At 55.3% G+C, this 22,301-nt stretch overlaps 2 protein-coding genes across 11 annotated transcripts in view; both read right to left on the reverse strand.

Moving 5' to 3' along the window:
- Positions 1 to 22,301, reverse strand: part of LOC127046423 (C-type lectin domain family 4 member F-like) — a 167,724-nt gene that overhangs the window by 116,770 nt on the left and 28,653 nt on the right. The window lies entirely within an intron of this gene.
- Positions 1 to 22,301, reverse strand: part of LOC127046421 (C-type lectin domain family 4 member F-like) — a 280,381-nt gene that overhangs the window by 12,798 nt on the left and 245,282 nt on the right. Inside the window, exon 10 of one of the 3 annotated variants that reach the window (XM_050943435.1) lies at positions 12,704 to 12,903. The exons of 1 other annotated variant lie outside the window; for it this stretch is intronic. In XM_050943435.1, coding sequence (XP_050799392.1) covers positions 12,876 to 12,903 — 28 coding nt within the window. In that variant the 3' untranslated portion in view covers positions 12,704 to 12,875. Of the gene's footprint in view, positions 1 to 12,703; positions 12,904 to 22,301 lie in introns of those variants that run through there. One more of the 3 variants, XM_050943434.1, reaches the window with a different exon arrangement.

The raw sequence follows: 22,301 nt of genomic DNA on the forward strand, positions 1-22,301 counted from the left end.
CGCTGCACATTGAGTGGATGTTTTCAGAGAACTCTCCACAATGACTCCAAGATCCCTCTCTTGAGTGGAAACAGCTAATTCAGACCCCATTGTCTTATAAGTATAGTTGGGATGATGTGTTCCGATGTGCGTTACTTTGCATTTATCAACATTGAATTTCATCTTCCATTTTATTTTGCAGTCATCCAGCCAAAGCACTGAGAGGAGACTGTCTGGAGCTCCCATGTTTGTAACCTTCCCCCCTGAGCTCTCACCGGCTTCGCTCCCAGTGAATGTGGAATCTGCAAGGCTGCTAATCCCTCCTGGAAGCTTCCTGTAGAGCCCCAGAAATGGCGACCGAGGCCGTGTCTACACTACAACGTTATGTCGGCGTTCAGCCACCAACGTTTGTGTATCGCTGGGCATGTGCCCACTTGGCTGCTTGTAGCAGTGCTGCTCGTACTCACCAGGAGTGCTTGTGTAACACGCTAACCTTTGATTCCACACGTGCCCCCTCTCATCCCATGTAACCGCTGGAGCAGTGAGCAGGGTCTGTCTCTTTGGACAGCAGAACTCCCACCCGTGGATGGTCACACACAGGAAAAAGATGCATATTTGGACAGTCGTGGATGCCCCAGGATAGGGCCGGCCTTCGGGGCGGGTGATGTGGGTGACTGCCCAGGGTGCCACGGTTGTGGGGGGAGGGGACGTGGTCTGTAGGCAAGGAGCAGAACACGCCTGGCCCCACACTGCCCCCAGCCTGCCCCTCACCGTGCTTCAGCAGGATGACGCTGGAGGCCCCACAACACAAGTGGGGCCAGGACACAGAGCAGGACTGGCATGGCTGGGGCGGAGCTGGGGGCATCCCAGGAGGAGAAAGGGCCCAGGCTTTCCCAGGGCCCCCTCCCTCTTCTGCACTACCTCCGACAGCCAACCACACGTGCCACGCACGGGGATGATGCCTTTACGCTCTTGCCACGAGGGGACCATAAAAGGCTGGGCCCAGGGGGCTGGAACAATGCGAATAGTGGGGTGCTAAGAGCCACTGAACAGAACTGTAAACCCTGCATGTGATGGAAACCGCCGCCCTCATAGATCCAGCACCTATGGCCAGGCGCTGCTAACAGAGCGCTGTCTTCTTCTTCCCTCACGCCTCCTTCACCCAGCCACCCGTCTCTCCCCTGCACCTCCTCCCCTCATCCAACCACCAGGCATCACTTCCCATTTCTATTTCTGGGCCAGGGCTGCTGTCAGAGGGAGGCTCTAACCCACCAGGCTGCAGATAGGACCCACAAGCCAGTGATCAGGGGCTCAGCTCAGCACGAAGGCAGGACAATGGCGAGGGAGAATATCTATGAGAACATGCCGATGACGGAAGCTGCTCCTCGGCCCAAAGGTAAGCAAAAGAGTCTGCACCGGACCCTGGACTCCCGTTGACCTCTCCTTGGCTTTGCGGTCTCGGCAGAGTGTCCACTGACCACGTCCCCAGAGCTGAGCCTTGTGCTGGCCAGACAGCACCACGGGCAGTGGGCGAGGGTGCTCGGTCAGTGCTTCCCAGTGCATTCTCTCCCCTGCCAGTCTCCAACGGGAGAAGGACACATTAGGGAGAGATGGGAGTCCCTGCACAGCATCCCAGCCTCCTGCTGGGCAGAGCAGTGCCATGGGCTGCCCATAAAAGCCATCCAGGCTCCTCCTCCCCAGCTCACTGCCACCATCAGCTGCTCCCAGGAGGAGATCGCCAGGGTCGAATCCTCACAGCTCCCAGCTCTAGGGACCAGCTCCCTCTCATCCCCCCATTTCACAGGGACACCTCCTTTCCTTACCCTCTGCCTCTTCCCTGCCCGAGCACATGCATCTAACCGTGAGCAGGAGTAGGGAGATGTAGCTGTGTTAGCAGAGAAGGGTTTTCCCCGGGGCTTGGGGACGGGGGGAGGGGAACCTGTTCATCCAGGATAAGGAGCAAATGGAGCTGGAAGTGCTGAGATAAGGACCAGGCTGTTTTCCTAAAGCTCCCAGCACAAGGGGCCCCGTCAGGGCTTTGGCTGGGTAACTGGGCAACAAAATGGCAGATGAAATGCAGTGTTGATTAATGCAAAGTAACGCACATTGGAAAACATAATCCCAACTATACTTATAACACGATGGGTCTGAATTAGCTGTTTTCACTCAAGAGAGGGATCTTGGAGTCATTCTGGACAGTTCTCTGAAAAGATCCACTCATTGTGCAGAGGCTTCAAAAAAGCCAACAGAAATGCTGGGAATCATTAAGAAAGGGACAGATGATAAAACAGAAAATATCATGTTGCCTCTATATAAATGCACAGTATACCTGCATCTTGAGTACTGCGTGCACATGCAGTTGCTCCATCTCAAAATAAATATATATTGGAACTGGAAACGTTTCAGAAAAGGGCAAAACAAACAAAAGGAAGTATTTCTTCACACAACACCCAGTCTGTCTGTGAAACTCCTTGTCAGACAATGATGTGAAGGCCAAGACTATAACAGACTACAAAAAGGACCTAGATAAGTTCATGACCAATAGGTCAATCAATGGCTATTAGCCAGGATGGGCAGGGATGGTGTCCCTGGCCTGTTTGCCAGAAGCTGGGAATGGGCGACTGGGGATGGATCACTTGATGATTCTCTGTTCTGTTCATTCCCTGTGGGGCACCTGGCACTGGCCACTGTCGGCAGACAGGACACTGGGCTGGATGGACCTTTGGTCTGACTCAGTCTGTCCGTTTTTATGTTCTTACGTTTGGTTGGGCAGGTGTCAGCTGGACAAGGGCCTGCTCCGGGGGCTGTTTATCCCCTTTGGTTTCAGTGCAATCCAGATGCCATGTGGCAGCTGTTCTGGATTTGAACACATGAAATATGCCCAGGAAGGGTCAGGAGACAAACAGGGAGAAGGGGCTGATGGAAGTGGAGGGTGTGGCTGTAGGCAGCAGCAGCTACGCACTGAACTCAGATAAGCTCTCTGCAGCGACAAAGGAAAACAGAAGGGGAATGTAGCCTGCGCTGGGTGACAGAGAAGCTCCTCCCAGAATCTGTTTCAGGAAAGGCTGAGAACTGTAAACTCAGTACATTAGTGAGAGGCACCTTCACCCTTTGGTTAGAGTGAGAGAAGCCACTTCTGCAATGTAAGGGGATTATCTGGGCATCTGAGTGTTATCTGCTGGTTCCAGGAACCACACAACATGGGAGAGCAGCGCGAGCTAATGGCTGAGGCCCAGATCAGACAGGCAGCGGGTGCGGCATGCTGAGACTTTCAGGGAGAGGAGAATCTGACAGTCTTGTGTCTCCAAGCAGCTGCCGTTCACCTTGGGGAGACCAAATCCAGAGCACACCGAGCACACTTACTTCTGTCTACACATAGATCCTGGCTCGAATGCATCTCTAGTCTTCTCCCTTTAATGTGCAGGGCAGACACAATCTTTGGGCTTTGGGCTTTGCCCTGTGATTCGCCCCTTGGCTGCCTTGCAGGGAGGAGCCCAGCATCCTGGGGATGGGTTATCAGACAGGGATGCTGTAGAGTGCCCCTTCTGACCACACTGCTGCTGTCAGCCCCACTTTTCTCTTGCAAAGAATCATTTTCCCCTCATTTCTCTGCCTCGTTGTATTCATATTTCATGAGTTGTTTCAGGTTCCTTTTCTCACTTAAAAATACTCCTTTGGGCCTGGACTGCACAACCCCTAAACGTCCCTCTCAAGAAATGCTTAGGCAGGGGGGAAATCCTGCTCCCAGATCTCTCTCACAGGACACCTGCCTGGCACTAGAGTCACTCCTGATTTAGGGAGGGTCGCTTTTCACATTCGAGTTCCGGTCGGTTCTGACCTTATTTGGCCTCATTCCGCTGTTGCTGTTAACCACAGTCAGGGAATAGGAGGCTGAGCAGGTATTAGATTTGGGGGGTGGAGTTTCCTTGGTCAGTGGCATTTGAGCTGTAGCTTTCCTTGGATACGTTTCTTCTTCCACTTCAAGAAAACCCTCCCGAGACATCGGTCCCTTGGCAGCACAGGGGGCGGGGCATCATCACTGCTGTCCTTCTCCTCCTGAGTCTGGCCCTGGCCACGTCCCTCCTTGCTGTGATGCTTCTATGTAAGTTCAACTGCAGCTCCAAGCCCAACGTTTGCCAACTTACATAGAGGCCAGCTGGTTCGACTCGGGGGGCGAGGAAGGACACCCCCACATTTCAGCAGAATATTGACAACGCTTCCACTCTGTCCCTCCAAATAAATCTCCTACTCCAGGGAGTTTGAATGGAGCTGTAAGATCTTGCCCTGCTGGTTTGATATTAACACAAACTTTCTAAGTCTAACGATGGTCCAGCGCTGGCACAGGTCACCTGGGGAGGCTGTGGAACCCCCATCACGGGAGGTTTTTAAGGACAGGTTAGACAACTCCTCTGCCCAGCGACCCCTGCGCCCAGCCCAGGGCCACCATGCACTGCCCACCCCACCAGAGTTACCTGCGGGGGGCTCTGTCCTTCTCCCGCCACACCTCCTCCCAGCACATTCAGCCAGTCTTCCTGGCAGCTGGACCTGGGCGAGGAGCAGGAGGGAGCCGCGTCTCACGTGGCTGAAGACGGCCGCTCCAGGTCACTGCTCTGTGCAGCGCAGCAGCTGCCTGAGAGCTTGACTGGGGGCATGTAGCTGGGACGCCCAACTAGGGCCCTGCTGCTGGGGACAGGGGCTGAGGGAGCTGGAAATGTACTGGGGAGTCAGGGGACTCCAGCTTGCTCGACCCCTGTCCCTGGTAGCCTGGCCTTGATGGAGTAGCCCGTGCCACCATCTCCCCAACCAGTCTCTCTCAGGTAGTCACTGCACTGCATAGAGCAGAGACCCTGAGCGTCCGACATGAGAAGTGTCTGGTCCTGCCCCCTCCACTCCCTGCCCGGGCCCGGCTGCCAGGGATGGGGCCGAGCGTGCCGGGGGACAGGATCAGCAGGAGAAGGACAGAGTCCCTCTTCCTCTTCCCCCCGCCGGCATGCCAAGCAGAAATCTGGGGGGCTTCACCCTGCACACACCCCCTATGCATCGCCTCTGGCGAATGGGTACTTGAGAGTTTGCTGGTTTGCGGTGTTCAGTGTGCAGAGGCTGGTACAGGCCGTGTGCTGAGAGATGCAGAGCCTGTGATCACATCAGATCAGGGAAGGGGCTTCCCTGGTTAGGGGGTCTACAAAGGCAGCCAAGCCGTGGGAAAGAAGCCAGCAAACAACTGGGAACAAGGGAGTTAGCGTGCGGGATTGTACGGAGAGTTTGGGGGAGGGGCGGTGGCGTTCTGTCTTTGTGTTGTGGGGGTTTTCTTTCTCCTCAACAGGCGCTTAGGCGGGAAGGGTGTGAGAGATACAGAGACAGCCGTGGTTGTGGCCCAAGCAATGGAAGAGACAGTGACCAGCTGACCCGATGTGGAAGCTGCGGGATGTACGTGTTCCTGATGCAGGTACCTGAAAAGAGCTTGTTTGTATGAAATGCCGCCTGAGAGAGCTGATGGAAGAGAAGAGTCGAGGTTTGGAGATGGAGGTGGTAACGATGGTTGAGTTTGAAGGGGATTCGAGCAGATGATGGAGGGAAGGCGAGAGGAGGCTGAAGGGAGAACTCAGGACTGGCAGATCCAAGTTGGACTGGAGAACGCGGAGAGGAGACTGCTGGGTGAGTAAAGTGGCCAGTGGAAAGGTGATGATGAGAACCGGGCAGAGGAAAAGACCAGCTAGTGAGGGAGAAGCAGAGCTCAGGAATAGGTTTGCTGAGTTGGAAAGTGAAGAAGGCTTGCTGCAGGGAGTAGCAGAAGGTGGGAGGGCCAGGGAGAAGAGAAGAGCAGCTAGTCCTACAAGAAGAGGGGAAGAGTCAATGTACATACCCAGAGTTCGGAGCCCCAGGCGGACAGAGGATGACTTGCAGTAGATCACAAGGGAGAACGAAAGACAAGAGGACCTGCATTTGGAAGGAACGGGAGGAAGGCTGGAGAATGGCACTGTAAGCCGGTCGTGTTGGGGCTGGTCCCTCTCAGGCGCGGTGGGGAGCCAGGGCACCTCCTAGCACGCTGCAGTCCGGGTAAGCTTAGCCCCTCCACAGGTGTTGAGGGGGTACAGGGTCTGCAAACAAGGTAGAGCCCTGGCCCTCTAGCTGGGGTCGGGGCTCTCAAAGTAAAGAAGCCGCAGCCCTTAGCAGGGCGGGGCAGTAGCAGTTCAAGCTCAGACCTCTAGCAGGGGCTGAGCAAACACAGTATCAGCCCAGGCCCTTGGCAGGGTGGGGCACCAAACACAAGTCTAATTCGCTCTGGCCCTTTGGGTCAGGGCAGAGCAGTGGCAATAGGCGGGAAGAGGGGGAGTCTGCCACCCGGTTGCGGGTGGCAGGGGGAATGCAGGCCCTCCCACTCCACTGCGTTCCAGCCCGGGCCCTAGCAGCGGTCAAGACCCGCTACGGTCAGTGGAGATCCTGGCCGCAACACACTGACATGGGTTCAGGCTCTTCAGGAGCCAAACCAGGGTCGGCTACCCCCGGGCCACTTCCAACCTCCCCCTCTCTGGGTACCTCGTCCTCGCCGGCGTCGTCTGGGGGGTCCCAGACCATGGGCTCCTCCGGGTACCGGTCGTGGGGAAGCTCAGGCCACTCCTCGGGGTATCGGGCACATGGCAGGTCAGGCCGACGTTCCCCCGGGTACCGGGTCTGAGGCAAGTCCAGCCAGCGCTCCCCCGGGTAGTGGGCGCGGGGCAGGTCCGGCCAGCGCTCCTCCGGGTAGTGGGCGCGGGGCAGGTCCGGCCAGCGCTCCCCCGGGTAGTGGGCGCGGGGCAGGTCCGGCCAGCGCTCCCCCGGGTAGTGGGCGCGGGGCAGGTCCGGCCAGCGCTCCTCTGGGTAGTGGGCGCGGGGCAGGTCAGGCCAGCGCTCCTCTGGGTAGTGGGCGCGAGGCAGGTCCGGTCAGCGCTCCTCTGGGTAGTGGGCGCGGGGCAGGTCAGGCCAGTGCTCCCCCGGGTAGTGGGCGCGGGGCAGGTCCGGCCAGCGCTCCTCTGGGTAGTGGGCGCGAGGCAGGTCCGGTCAGCGCTCCTCCGGGTAGTGGGCGCGAGGCAGGTCCGGTCAGCGCTCCTCTGGGTAGTGGGCGCGGGGCAGGTCCGGTCAGCGCTCCTCTGGGTAGTGGGCGCGGGGCAGGTCAGGCCAGCGCTCCTCCGGGTAATGGGCGTGGGGCAGGTCCGGCCAGCGCTCCCCCGGGTAGTGGGCGCGGGGCAGGTCCGGCCAGCGCTCCTCTGGGTAGTGGGCGCGGGGCAAGTCCGGCCAGTGCTCCCCCGGGTAGTGGGCGCGGGGCAGGTCCGGCCAGCGCTCCCCCGGGTAGTGGGCACGGGGCAGGTCCGGCCAGCGCTCCCCCGGGTAGTGGGCGCGGGGCAGGTCCGGCCAGCGCTCCCCCGGGTAGTGGGCGCGGGGCAGGTCCGGCCAGCGCTCCCCCGGGTAGTGGGCGCGGGGCAGGTCCGGCCAGCGCTCCCCCGGGTAGTGGGCGCGGGGCAGGTCCGGCCAGCGCTCCTCCGGGTAGTGGGTGTGGGGCAGGTCCGGTCAGCGCTCCCCCGGGTAGTGGGCGCGAGGCAGGTCCGGCCAGCGCTCCTCTGGGTAATGGGCCCGAGGCAGGTCCGGCCAGCGCTCCCCCGGGTAGTGGGCGCGGGGCAGGTCCGGCCAGCGCTCCCCTGGGTAGTGGGCGCGGGGCAGGTCCGGCCAGCGCTCCTCTGGGTAGTGGGCGCGGGGCAGGTCCGGCCAGCGCTCCTCTGGGTAGTGGGCGCGGGGCAGGTCAGGCCCGGCGGGAGCCGAGGCACCAGCGTCTATCCTCTCCGGCAGCCTGCGCCCAACTGAGTGCTGGGGCCGGGTTTTTATACTTCCTGTCCCCCCCCTTGACTTCCGGGGGGCGGGGACAGGCAGTGCTGGCTCCGCCCACTGAGGCACCTGCTCTGACTCGTCCCTCTCAGGCGCGGCGGGGAGCCAGGGCGCCTCCTTACAGGCACCAACACCAGGAAGAGGCAGGTCTATGTGATTGGTGACTCCTTACTAAGAAGAATGGACAGGCCTGGCGCCAGAGCTGATCCAGAGAACAGAAGGGTGAGCTGTCTGCTGGGAGCTAAGTTATGGGATGTGGACCTGAGGCTGAAGAGGATCCTAATGGGAGCAGGAAGGAATCCACTGATTGTCCTTCATGTGGGAACAAATGATACTGCTAGATTCTTGCTGGAAGGGAGATGATGCCAGGCTGGGGAAGACACTTAAAGAAATGGAGGCTCAGGCGATCTTCAATGGGATTCTACCTTTCCCTAGATGAGAACGGAGAAGGGAACAGCAGAGGGAAGGAGAATGGACATCAAGAGGAAAGAGAGTTCCCAAACCAATGATGCTAACAACCAAGTAATAGGTGATACTGGCAGTAACATGACTGTGCCTAATTGCATGAGGAGCCCTGTCAATGCTGAGCGGAAACAACTAAGGTGTCTGTACACCAATGCAAGAAGCCTGGGGAAAAAAATGGAGGAACTAGATCTACTGGTGTAGGAAGTGAAACCAGATGTTATGGGGATAACAGAAACATGGTGGAATAGTAGCCAGGACTGGAGTACAGACAATGGAGAGTATGTGCTGTTCAGGAAAGACAGAAATGAAGGTGAAGGTGGTGCACTAGCATTGTATATTGATGAGAAGATAGACTGACTGTGAAGAAATTAGAAGTGCTGCAACGGATAAATGAGAAGCTGTTTGGGTCAAAATCACTTTGGGGAAGAAAGCTACCACAGGCTCCCCTGAGATAGTGCTTGGGGTCTGCTACGGACCCCCAGGATCCTATCTGGATATAGATAGAGACCTCTGGAAAAACTTTAATGATATAGTATCAGAGGGGTAGCTGTGTTAATCTGGATCTATAAAAAGCAACAAAGTGTTCTGTGGCACCTTAAAGACTAACAGATGTATTGGAGCATGAGCTTTTGTGGGTGAATACCCACTTTGTCAGACACATGTAATGGAAATATCCAGAGGCAGGTATAAATATGCAGGCAAGAATCAGTCTGAAGATAACGAGATTGTTAGTTCAACCAGGGAGGATGAGGTCCTCTTCTAGCAGTTGAGGTGAGAACACCAAGGGAGGAGAAACTGCTTTTGTAGTTGGCAAGCCATTCACAGTCTTTGTTTAATCCTGAGCTGATGGTGTCAAATTTGCAGATGAACTGAAGCTCAGCAGTTTCTCTTTGAAGTCTGGTCCTGAAGTTTTTTTGCTGCAGGATGGCTACCTTAAAATCTGCTATTGTGTGTCCAGGGAGGTTGAAGTGTCTCCTACAGGTTTTTGTATATTGCCATTCCTAATATCTGACTTGTGTCCATTTATCCTTTTACGTAGGGACTGTCCAGTTTGGCCAATGTACATAGCAGAAGGGCATTGCTGGCACATGATGGCGTATATTACATTGGCGGATGTGCAAGTGAATGAACTGGTGATGGTGTGGCTGATCTGGTTAGGTCCTGTGATGGTTTTGCTGGTGTAGATATGCTTCAGGTTGGAGGTTGTCTGTGGGCGAGGACTGGCCTGCCTCCCAAGGCGTGTGAAAGCGAGGGATCGTTGTCCAGGACAGGTTGTAGATCACTGATAATGCGTTGGAGGGGTTTTAGCTGGGGACTATATGTGATGGCCAGTGGAGTTCTGTTGGTTTCTTTCTTGGGCTTGTCTTGCAGTAGGAGGCTTCTGGGTACACATCTGGCTCTGTTGACCTGTTTCCTTATTTCCTCGTGTGACGAAGTGGGGGGGTTTCTTGGGTTTTTCTGTGTTTTCCAGTGCTTTGCATGCATGGGGGTTGGGACTTAGTGTCCCCAGGTGTTACTGGTTTAACGAGGTAAGGGGAGAGGGAGTTTGTTGTTACAGAGGACCGGATGGCCTGGAGGATGGAGACCCCAGCGACCAGTGACCTGGTGACCTGAAGACCCAGCTCAGGAGACACAGCCGGTTCTGGCCAGTGGGAGGACAATGAGCTGCGGAGAGAGGCCCCGGATGACCTGACCAGCCGGTTCCAGCCAGAGGGGCCAGAGGAGGGCTGAGAAGAGAGGAGATCCAGGTCTTCCTGTTTATGACCCTGTTTACCTGGAGAGAAGACAATGGACAGAGGGGGCTTGGGGCTGGGGATATCGGAGGCTCAGCTGGGAAGCAGGGGCCTCGGTGCCGGAGATGGGGAGCAGGCAGAGTCCACCTGGCTGCAGGGGGACTGGAATGTGCTGTGCTGAGGGAGGCCAGACCTGAGGCCCTGAGGGTTTCCTGTGCTGGGTTCTTCAACTCTCAATAAACCCTCCTGTTTTATGATGGCTGAGAGTCACTCCGGTCTAGAGAACAGGGTTGCATCAGCCCCTTTGGGGGTGAAGAGGCCCAGGGGGCCCAGAGCGAGGGGACTCCCTGAGGGGGCCCACGGCAGAGACAGACGTGCTAAGGCTCAGAGAGGTGCAGCTCCAGGAGGTGGAGGGTCCTGGCCCCAAGTGCGTGTGGCCCCCCAAGAAGGGTTGTCTTACTGAAAGGGGCACCCCCCACAGACTGCATGGGGACAAGAGTTGGCATGATCTGTGAGTTCATGACAACTCGTGCGGGTATCATAGTTTTGAGAGTGCTTGGTGAAGATCTTGTAGGTGTTGGTCTCTGTCTGAGGGGTTGGAGCAGATACGGTTGTACCTCAGCGCTTGGCTGTAGACCAGGGATCAGCAACCTATGGCATGTGTGCCAAACACGGCACGCAAGCAGATTTTGAGTGGCACGCAGCTGCTTGCCGCGGTCCTGCCCCCCTGCCCCACTCAGCCCCCCTGCCCACTGCCCCTCCCCCTCTCCGTCCCTGCGCCAATCAGCTGATGGTCCTAAGTGAGGGGGAGGGGGTAGAGCGGCAGCCTGCACACAGCTCTGTAGGGACGGTGCCTGGGGGAAGGGGGTGGAACAGGGCACATCCCTTCCAGCCCTCTGCCATGAGCCGCTCAGGGCAGGGGGCTGGGAGCACCCCAGCCCTCCGCCCAGCACCCCCACATGCCCCAGCCCTCTGACCCTTGAACCCCCCCACACCCAGCCTTTTGCTCTACCCCACCCCACACCCCAGACCTCTGCCTTGATCCCTGAAACTCCCGTCCCACACCTCAGCCTTCTGCTCTGAACCCCTCAAGGTCTGGGGTCCTGGCCGCAGGCCCTGCTCAGCCTGCTGCCAGCCTACGTGAACAGAGCCCCAGGCTGGCAGCGAGATGAGCAGGCTGGCGGCATAAGATCAGCATTTTAATTTAATTTTAAATGACGCTTCTTAAACATTTTGAAAACCTTGTTTACTTTACATGCAACAATAGTTTAGTTATATATTATAGATTTATAGAAAGAAACCATATAAAAATGTTAACATGTATTACTGGCACGCGAAACCTTCAATTAGAGTGAATAAATGGATTCAGCACAGCACTTCTGAAAGGTTGCCGACCCCTTCTGTAGACGATGGATTGTGTGGTGTGCCCGGGGTGGAAGCTGGAGGCATGAAGGTAGGCATAGCGGTCGGTGGGTTTTCGGTATAGGGTGGTGTTAATGTGACTGTCATTTATTTGCATAGTGGTGTTTAGGAAGTGGACCTCCCATGTAGATTGGTCCAGGCTGAGGCTGATGTTGGGGTGGAAGCTGTTGAAATTGTAGTGGAATTTTTCCAGAGTTTCCTTCCCATGGGTCCAGGTAATGAAGATGTCGTCAATGTAGCGTAGGTACAGAAGGGATGTGAGTGGATGAGAGCTGAGGAAGTGTTGTTCCAGGTCAGCCATAAAAATGTTGACATATTGTGGGGCCATGCGGGTACCCATAGCGGTGCTACTGATCTGGAGATATATATTGTCATCAAATTTGAAATAGTTGTGTGTGAAGATAAAGTCATAGAGCTCAGCAACCAGATGTGCTGTGTCATTATCAGGGATACTGTTCCTGACAGCTTGTATTCCATCTGTGTGTGGGATGTTTGTGTAAAGAGCCTCTACATCCATGTTGGCTAGGACGGTGTTTTCTGGGAGATCACCAATGCATTGTAGTTTCCTCAGGAAATCAGTGGTGTCACGGAGATAGCTGGAAGTGCTGGTGGCGTAGGGTCTGAGCAGAGAGTCCACATATCCAGACAGTCCTTCAGTGAGAGTGCCAATGCCAGAGATGATGGGGTGTCCAGGATTTCCAGGTTTGTGGATCTTGGGTAGTAGACAGAGCCCCGTTCGGGGTTATTCTAAGAGTGTGTTGATTTGTTCCTGTGTGAGTGTAGGGAGTGTCCTGAGTAGATGGTGCAGTTTCTTAGTATATTCCTCAGTGGGATCTGAGGAAAGTGGCCTGTAGAATTTGGTATTGGAGAGTTGTCTGTCAGCCTCCTTCTGGTAGACTCCTGAGGGTCACAATGACAGTCTGGACCTATACATAGAATGCTTCCGCCGACATGCATAGGCAGAAATTGTGGAAAAACAACATCGCTTGCTTCATAACCTAAGTCGTGCAGAACGCAATGCCATCCACAGCCTCAGAAACCACCCTGACATTATAATTAAAGAGGCTGATAACGGAGGTGCTGTTGTCATCCTGAACAGGTCTGACTACCAGAAGTCAATAAAATCATTATTTATTGGGTGATTGTGAAACAATAGCTCCATGATCTAAGGACTTTATTCAGTGACAGACCTGGAAACATACAAACTACAGAGCCAGCCACACTGAGTGGCATAAGGGCAGCTGTCGCTGCTAAAGCCAGAAATATCACACCAAGACAAAGCGTCCTTGCGATGCACATCCCATGCGGCCCCCTCCAGTGCACAGGGCTCCTCATCGGCAGGTGGCTGGGAAACATGCTCCATAGCTTGGAAATTAAGGTGCTTTCTGAGGTGCTGGGACCTGCATGTCACAGCCCAGCCTATGCATGGGCCTGCTTACAAATCCACCTGAAAGGCTGAATGCACTTGTAATCATTCCACAAATTCTGGATTCTCGGCTCGGTGTGAACACAGTCTTCTCCACCATCTTTCTCCGGATCGTGATTGTTTGGCTCATTCTCCGCCCAGAACCTACAGATCAGAGTGTTAATATCTCAGTGGAGAACCACAGCCAGTTCCTGAGCTCAGTTCTGCTCTGTGGACTCTGTTGTTGGCAGGGGAACAAGACACCCAGCAGTGATGTGGTGAAGCGATGCACCCCCCGGCCACCCCTCAGAGTTCTCCACAGCTCTTGTGGCCATGGTAACAAAGGGCTTCGGATGGCCAGGGATAGCAACTGCCCTGCGCCTGACAGGCCAGCAAAGAGCCAAAGTCAGTGTGTGGCTCCAAATGCTGAGCAGCAGCAACTCGGATCTCAGTGCCCAGAACCAGAGCAGGTAGCACAGCACGTCCCAGGCACCCCCGAGATGGGAACACAGGAACGGGAAGAGAGGGCAGCGGGGGTCAGTCATTAACTTCTCCCTGGCCCTGCTTACGGGCCTCACCCACAGCCCACTGAGGTCACTGCACCGACTGCAGCTGGCTCCGGCCATGTCCCCGGCCCCACAGCCTCCCCTTGCCCAGCCCGACAGAGGGGAAAGCGCAGTGCAATCCCAAGGAGAGCGGGAACCTGCCGCTCACTCCAGACTCCCCTGGCTGCACTGAGTTGACTTGGGGCCAGATCCTCAGCTGGTGTAAATCCCTGTGGTTCATTCAAGTCAATGTCGAGTTACCCCAGGGGAGGCTCTGGCCCTGGGTCTCAGTGGGCACTGAACACACACTCCATGTTTAGGCTCCTGCTCTAAGCAAAGGGGCATTAGCAGAAATTCCTGAGGGGATTCACTGCTGTCGTGGCAGCACCCGGGGACCTCCCTCAGGATTGGGCCCACTGTGCCGGGTGCTGCATAGACTCAAGGGGCTGTACAGACGCTGCCCGAAAGAGCTTGTGACCAAACCTGTAATAAATACTCACTTCTCTCAAGCTTCACTCACCCCCTGCTTGCGTCTGCTCTGTATTCTGTGCCATCCACCCAGCGCCAGCTGCCTTCTGTCTCCCGGTCGGTGAGTCCAATCCAGTGATCTTCTCCCTTGGTCTCGCTGGAGAGAAACTCCTGCACAACACAGTTTGCAGCATGTGCAGGTCACCCAAGAGAGGCTTCATGATGCAGCCGCAGCTGCTTGGGCAGGACAGATTTTAGGGGAGAGGAAAGGGCGTCTGGTGGTGTGAGCAGGGCACTGGGCAGCGGGAGACGCGGTGTCCTGCCCCCAACACTGACAGTGACTAGCTGGGAGACCCCAACGGAGCCCTGGAGCAGCTCTGTGTGTGTGTCTGCATCTGTGTCACAACAGGGACCTGCCCTTGCAGGAGGCAAAGCTTGGAGCAGAGAACTGGGTGCAAAATCTGGCCCTGCCAGAGGGTGGGATTTTCCTCCTCAGAAAGTGCTGCAGAGGTCTGGGGTGAGGGCTACAGTGGGCACGTGGGGAGAGAGGATTCTCTGAGAGGTGCATGGCCCCTTGCACACAAGCCTTCCAGATACAGGCTTCTAGATTGTCCAGCACAGGCCTGGGGACAGGGATCAAAGGGGTCCTCACTGGGAAAGGTGATTGGGTTTGCAGGAAATGCTACATTGGAAGTAGGGAATATCAGAAATGAGCCTGACCCCAAATCTCCCTCCCCCAGCACCCCAGACTCTGGGAAGTCCAGATCCTGGCTCTGTTCCTCTGCCGCATCTCTGCTTTTAAACTGATGGGTGAATCCCCCGTGTTGGATTCCAAGGCTTCACATCCCTTGTGGGATAATTTGCTGCAAGACACATCACAGATTTGCAACCTCAGCTGCCACCTACCACCTCCTTCTGGTATGAAACAAGGCCCTGACCCATTATCCAAACCCCTAGGAGGTTCCTGCGCTCACCTGTTCTGCCTGGGAGGAGACAGAGGTCAGGTGCGAGTCCTGAGACACACAGAACTGCTCAGCCTCATCAAACGACTTTTTTTCTTGTGAAAAGTAATAGAGGTTCCCACCGTAAAACCTCCAGCCCCTGGAGAGCTTTGTCAGCAGGTCACCTAGGAGCAGAAACTGAGGTGAGAAGCCCGGGCTAAAGTCACAGGGACACACACAGGGAGCTCAGGGTTTCTAGTGCTGCATTTCCCCGGCCCTTCAGCTGCCCTAAGCCCAGGGGACTTCTGAATCCTGATTCTCCAGCATCACGATAAGTAACTTTTATGTCATATGATGGATCCCAAAGAGCTCTGCAGAAAGCAGGCACCACGGGGTCACTCCCCCAGCACTGAAATGCAGCTGCATCTGGGCTGGAGCATGGGCGCTGGTCCCAGTGCAGAGCAGCACGGCTGTAATGGGAAAGGGGAGACTCACTGTTCAGCTGAGCTGGCAGGGGGAGTTCAGGGGGGATGTAGCTGCCCAAGGTGGAACATCCCCTGGTTCTGTATCAACAATTTTCATTGATCATAAGTGGTGAAGGTCTCGGGTCTTTTAACTTTGGCACATCCCCGAACACGCCAGGGGCACTGGCTCAGGGATGGTTCTGAAAGTAACGCCCCATACGCTGAAATTCCAGGGTCACTTTTTGTCTGTGAGCTGACAGGTTTGGAGTGTCTAAGAAGAGCTGACAGCTGGGTGCTCCCATTAGGCTAACGAGGCTTAGGGTGTAATTTAACTCCACATTGATCACCGTTGTCATGGAGTGTGGGGGAGTCCGGCCCTGCACCCCTCTTCCTGGGACCCACAGTGACTCTTGGCCAACCAGTAAAACAGAAGGTTTATTGGACAACAGGAACACAGGTTACAGCAGAGCTTGCAGGCACAGTCAGGACCCCTCCATCGAGTCCTTCTGGGCTTTCAGGGTGCTTGGATCCTAGCTAGGATACCCTGAATTCCGCCCATCCAGCCCCAAGCCCCAACTCCAAACTGCTTCCCTCTTGCCACTCCCTTCCTTTGTCCCCTTCCCGGGCCAAGGTGTTGACCTTTCCCCTCCCTTACCTAGCTCAGGTTACAGGCTCTGGTATCATCCATCCCCTAAGTCCTCCTCTACTCTCCCATTCCCCACACAGACAGCTTCTACTCCATCACAACTACGGTGTGGGCACAGGTGCAGCCACCGGTGATTTTCAATGGAAGAGAACTCGGGGCTAGAGAAAGTCTCTGCGTTGTCAGCCTGGGAGCCTGAAATTCTCCGTTCATCCTCAGCACCAGCAAAAACGGCACCAGCCAGCACTGCAGCTAGTACTTACTGCAGCGACCTTGCACTGCCACTCGCGCTGCTCTGATGTTGTCCAGCTGGGCTTTCAGCATCCGGACTCCTGCCTGCGCTTCATCCAATAGCTGCAGACCTAGAAGAAAGTCACAGCGACGTCAGTGGAGATGCAGAACACTTGATTATCAGCATGTGTGGTAGAACAGCACCTGCAGGCCCCTGTGTGCCAGGCGCTGTACGGACAGGAAGGGACAGTCCCTGCTCTCAACAGCTCACAGTCAAAATAGACGCGAGGTGGGAGAAATAAAGGATGATTTTACCGATGGGGAACTGAGGTGCAGGGAGAGGTGCCCAAGATCACGCAGGAAGGGTGCAGCAGAGCTGGGAATTGACCCCAGTGCTCCTGAATTCTAGCCCTGTCCCCCCAATCTCCCCAGCCACCTCTTCCCAATCGCTCCCACCTTGTGAGCTGTGAGTGGGTCCCCTGCAGCATGGGGCAGACCTGGGGGTGGAAAAAACATCCGTGGGCCCGAGCCCTGGCCCTGGACTCCAGGCTGGGATTTTGAACAGCCCAGCGTTCAGGCGAGTTCTGTGCCAGGGTTCAGTTCAGGCCCATTTTCTGACTGGACGTTGAATAACCTGATCCATGGACGGGTTTGTATGTGCAGCCCTGGGCCAGACAGACAGACAGTTGTGAAACCTGGCCACAAGGGGGCGCTCTGCCTCCAGCAATGGGACTGTGGCAGGTACCCAAATTATTGGAGCTGCACAGGGAGTGCTCAGGGACTGGGGTGCAAATTGAGACCCACGAGTGCAGCTCCACTGACGTCCTGCCTACACCAGGGTCTGAATTTGGCCCTGTATGTCTCATGAGCTGCATCCGTCTTTCCAGCCAATGCAACCCTGACAATACAGGGGCCAAGGCGAAAACTACGGAGCGAAGGGAGCAACAGTGAAAGGACGGAAAATGTTGACCACTAGGCATCCTGCGTAGGAGCATGGGGCAGATGCAGCCAGCCTGCCACTGCCAGGAAGGGAGCTAGGAGGGAGCCTGGAGCAGCCACCCGTCCCTGGGAACAGAGCCTCCGTTGGCAGAGGAAGGTGCAGAGCAGCAGCTCGTTAGACAGGGGACAGGACCACCTGGCAGGGAAGTGTATGGAGGAGAGCAGGAGGATGCCAGGCACCCACCATCCCTGTAGGCAAGAGAGTGCTCAGCTTCCAGGCCAAGGGAGGGGAACAGACCCTGATGCCTCATCCTGCGACTTACTGTCCGATCCCTTTGCTGACGCGTCCGAGGCGTTGTCAGGCTGCAGAGAGACTTGGAGCTTCTGCACCGCTTCTTCAACCACTTGCAGCTTGCTCTGTGCCCGGAGATCTAGAAATCACATGTCTGCAGGTCAGTGACCGAAATGAACTGCGGCTGGACACCAGCCACGCGCAGAGAAGGAACATGCTCCGAGCGCGTGGCTGTTCTCTATGACTTCTTTTATTTTAATCTTGTACAGCTTCTCTCCCGAGGAGGGATGCCGGCACAGCCAAGGACCCATTCAGTGCTCTCTCCTGGTGTATGTCGCAGAGCAGTGACCTGGAGTGACCGGCTTCAGCCTCATGAGACGCGGCTCCCTCCTGCTCCTAGCCCGGGACCGGCTGCCAGGGAGAGCAGCCGAATGTGCTGGGGCTAGGGGAGAGGCACAGCAGAAGAAGGACAGAGCCCCCCACAGGTAATTCTGGCAGGGCGGGGAGTGCATGGTGGCCCTGGGCTGGGCATGGGGGTCACTGGGCAGAGGAGACACGTGGGGCGGTCACGTGTCTTCCCCTTTAGATTGTGTCCCCGCAGCATGGGGAAGCACTAGTCGTCTTTGCCACTCACTGCCCCTAAGGAACGGGGCTTCTCCCCTCTCTCCTCCAAGAGCTCTCCATTCCAGCTCCCTGTTTTCAGCTGTTTGCTGGCTCCAGGGCAGGGACTCTTTGGCAGAGCAGGGAATTAACCCAGCAGTCTGAGCCCCCAGACAAGTGTCCGAACCACTGCGCCATCCGGCCTCTCCGTAGGGCATTTCAGTTGTGCCATGAGGATGCCTGGGGCTGAGGCCAGGAAAGGACCCAGCGTGACGCTCAGAGCACAGGTTGAGCATGTGGGGCAGCCACATGTGATCTGAAGTCCCTGAGCTGATGCTCAGGCAGGATGAAGCTCACCCAGACCATCACTGACAGGTGGTTGTCTAACCTGTCCTTAAAAACCTCCCATGATGGGGATTCCACATCCTCCCCAGGTGACCTGTGCCAGTGCTGGACCATCGTTAGACTTAGAAAGTTTGTGCCAGTATCAAACCAGCAGGGCAAGATCTTACAGCTCCATTCGAACTCCCTGGAGTAGGAGATTTATTTGGAGGGACAGACTGGAAACGCGGTCGATATTCTGCTGAAATGTGGAGGTGTCCCCACCCCCACCCACCCAGTCGACCCAGCTGGCCTGTATGTAAGTTGGCAAACGTTGGGCTTGGATCTGCAATTGAACTTACACAGAAGCGTCACAGCAAGGAGGGACGTGGCCAGGGCCAGACTCAGGAGGAGAAGGACAGCAGTGACGATGCTCCATCCCCTGTGCCGCCAAGGGACCGATGTCTCTGGAGGGTTTCCTTGAAGGAGAAGAAGAAACGTGTCCATGGAAAGTTACAGCTCAAATGCCACTGACCGAGGAAACTCCACCCCCCAAATCCAATAACTGCTCAGCCTCCTAGTCCCTGACTGGTTAACAGCAACAGCAGAATGAGGCCAAATAAGGTCAGAACCGACCGGAACTCGAATGTGAAAAGCGACCCTCCGTAAATCAGGAGTGACTCTAGTGCCAGGCAGGTGTCCTGTGAGAGAGATCTGGGAGCAGGATTTTTCCCCTGCCTAAGCATTTCTTGAGAGGGACGTTTAGGGGTTGTGAAGTCCAGGCCCAAAGGAGTATTTTTAAATGAGAAAAGGAACCTGAAACAACTTACGAAATATGAATACAACGAGGTAGTGAAATGAGGGGAAAATGATTCTTTGCAAGAGAAAAGTGGGGCTGACAGCAGCAGTGTGCTCAGAAGGGGCTTTCTATAGCATCCCTGTCTGATAACCCATCCCCAGGATGCTGGGCTCATCCCTGCAAGGCAGCCAAGGGGCGAATCACAGGGCAAAGCCTGAAGATTGTGTCTCCCCTGCACATTAAGAAGAGAAGACTAGAGCTGCATTCGAGCCACGCTGTATGTGTGGACAGAAGTAAGTGTGCTCGGTGTGCTCTGGATTTGGTCTCCCCAAGGTGAACGGCAGCTGCTTGGAGACGCAAGACTGTCAGATTCTCCTCTCCCTGATAGTCTCAGCCTGCTGTACCCGCTGCCTGTCTGATCTGAGCCTTAGCCATTAGCTCGCGCTGCTCTCCCATGGTGTGTGGTTCCTGGAACTAGCAGACAACACTCAGATGTCCAGATAATCCCCTTACATTGCAGAAGTGGCTTCTCTCACGATAACCAAAGGGTGAAGCTGCCTCTCACTAATGTACTGAGTTTACAGTTCTCAGCCTTTCCTGAAACAGATTCTGGGAGAAGTTTCTCTGTCACCCAGTGCACACTACATTTTTCCTTGTGTTTTTTCACAGAGTCATAGAATCTCAGGGTTGGAAGGGACCTCAGGAGGTATCTAGTCCAACACCCTGCTCAAAGCAGGACCAATCCCCAACTAAATCAGCCCAGCCAGGGCTTTGTCAAGCCTGACCTTAAAAACCTCTAAGGAAGGAGTTTCCACCACCTCCCTAGGGAACCCATTCCAGTGCTTCACCACCCTCCTAGTGAAATAGTGTTTCCTAATATCCAACCTAGACCCCCACTGCAACTTTTGACCATTGCTCCTTGTTCTGTCATCTGCCACCACTGAGAACAGTCTAGATCCATCTGTGACGAAGAGGAACTGCAAAATATGGCTGCTCCAAAAGCAGAACTATGCGGCCTCAAAAAAAGAAAAAAAAAAAAAAAAAAGCCCAGCCATGGTGCAGGCCCTCGGAAAGCTGCAGCTGTATCATTCTGGGCAGCGCTTTACTGTGTATACTGACCACACTCCTCCAACGTGGTGGCATCAAAAGCAAGGGGCTGAGGCCAAGCTGCTGGGAACGGAAACACCTGTTCAGAGGGTGGCCAAGGTCAAGCTGGGGGCTCTTAACCAAGAGAGCCCAAATTGCAGCCCTCCAAACTGGAGCGCTGGGAAAAGACCCAATCCCAGTTTGAACCCCAGGGGTATTGGGGTGGCAAAAAGGGCACAGGCCGCATAAACCTTCCCACATGCGGGCTGCGAGTGCCATCAAGCACACTCAACTTAAGGGAGGGCATGAAACTGGACTATCCTGGTGTAACTCCCACCAAGGAATGGGAGAGATGCTGGGTCACCCATGGGAACGTTGCTCGGTTCAATCTTCCCCAGGTCACTGGCTGAAGTGACCTCGCTGAGTTCGGTCTCGAAGGGGGGAGAGATGTGACGAACTGTGAATGTTCTTAATGTTTTCTCTGAATATTGTGTGGGTGCCTCAGTTTCTAACTGGACACTCTGTCGCCTAGCAACTAAACCTACTACTAGCTGGCTAAGAGTCACGTCTAACTGAAAAGAGGGGGGGTTGGCAGGACCCTCTGGCTTCCCCAGAACCCTGTTGTCACGGAGAGTGGGGGAGTCAGGGCCCAGCACCCCCGGCTTCCTAAGATTCACCGTGACTGTCAGCCAGCCAGTAACACAGGTTTATTTAGACGACAGGAGCACAGTCCAAGACAGGTCTTGCCGGTACAGACAGGCCCCTCTCCATTTCCCAGCCAGCTCCAAAGTGAAACCCCCCAGCCTCTCACTCAGCCTCCCCCCAGCTCCTCCCCCAGCCTTTGTGTCCTTTGTCCAGTGTCCCGGGCAGAGGTGTCACCTGGCCTTCAGCCCCCCTCCTGTGGTCCCAGGTTACATGCTCAGGTATCCTCCCTTCCCCAAGGCAGCTGTCCCAGCACAACTCCCCTGCAACCTTCCCAGGTCAATACTCCCCACTCAGCATTCACAGAACACAGCAAGAACATTCCCACTTTGTCTCACCTCCCTGGGCAGACTCGCTGTGGGAAGCACACAAAGGGGCATATGCTAAATGCTCCCAGAAGAGACCCAGGAAGTGAAGCTGTGTGAGCTTCTTGCGCTGAAGACAGTCTGCTCCATGGGAGAGGAGGCTCCCCAAAGTCCTGACTGGCTTTGTGGGGAGCAGTTCCAGAGCATCGTCCGGGGACTCCATAACACCATCTTCTTTGGAACCCCTTTTCACGTAGTTGAAAGCAGCTATCAAATCCCCCCTCACTCTTCTCTTCTGCAGACTAAATAATCCCAGTTCCCTCAGCCTCTCCTCGTAAGTCATGTGCTCCAGCCCCCTAATCATTTTCGTTGCCCTCCGCTGGACTCTTCCCAATTTTTCCACGTCCTTCTTGTGTTGTGGGGCCCAAAACTGGACACAATACTCCAGATGAGGCCTCACCAATGTTGAATAGAGGGGAATGATCACATCCCTTGATCTGCTGGCAATGCCCCTACTTATAGAGCCCAAAATGCTATTAGCCTTCTTGGCAACAAGGGCACACTGCTGACTCATATCCAGCTTTTCCTTTGTCACTGCAGAGAGCCTAGCTGAGCTCGGTGCTTAGCTGCAGCTGCCCACTGAACCTCACATTCTCACCCACAGGATCCATCCCCAGTTGCCCATTCCCAGCTTCTGGCAAAGAGGCTAGGGACACCATCCCTTCCCGTCCTGGCTAATAGCCATTGATGGACCTGTCCTCCAGGAACTTATCTAGTTCTATTCTGAACTCTGTTATGGTCTTGGCCTTCACAATATCCTCTGACAAGGAGTTCCACAGGTTGACTGTGCAGTTTGTGAAGAAATACTTCCTTTTATTTCTTTTGTTTGTTTTAAACCTTCGTTTGGTGACCCCTAGTTCTTGTGTTATAAGAAGGAGTAAATGACACTTCCTCATCTACTTTCTCCACCACAGTCATGATTTTATAGATCTCAGTCATATTCCCCCTTAGTCGTCTCTTTTCCAAGCTGAAAAGTCCCAGTCTTATTAATCTCTGCTCACATGGCAGCCATTCCATACCCCTAATCCCTTTTCTGAACCTTTC

Source organism: Gopherus flavomarginatus, chromosome 3, assembly GCF_025201925.1.
Source record: "Gopherus flavomarginatus isolate rGopFla2 chromosome 3, rGopFla2.mat.asm, whole genome shotgun sequence".
Lineage (NCBI taxonomy): Eukaryota > Metazoa > Chordata > Testudines > Testudinidae > Gopherus > Gopherus flavomarginatus.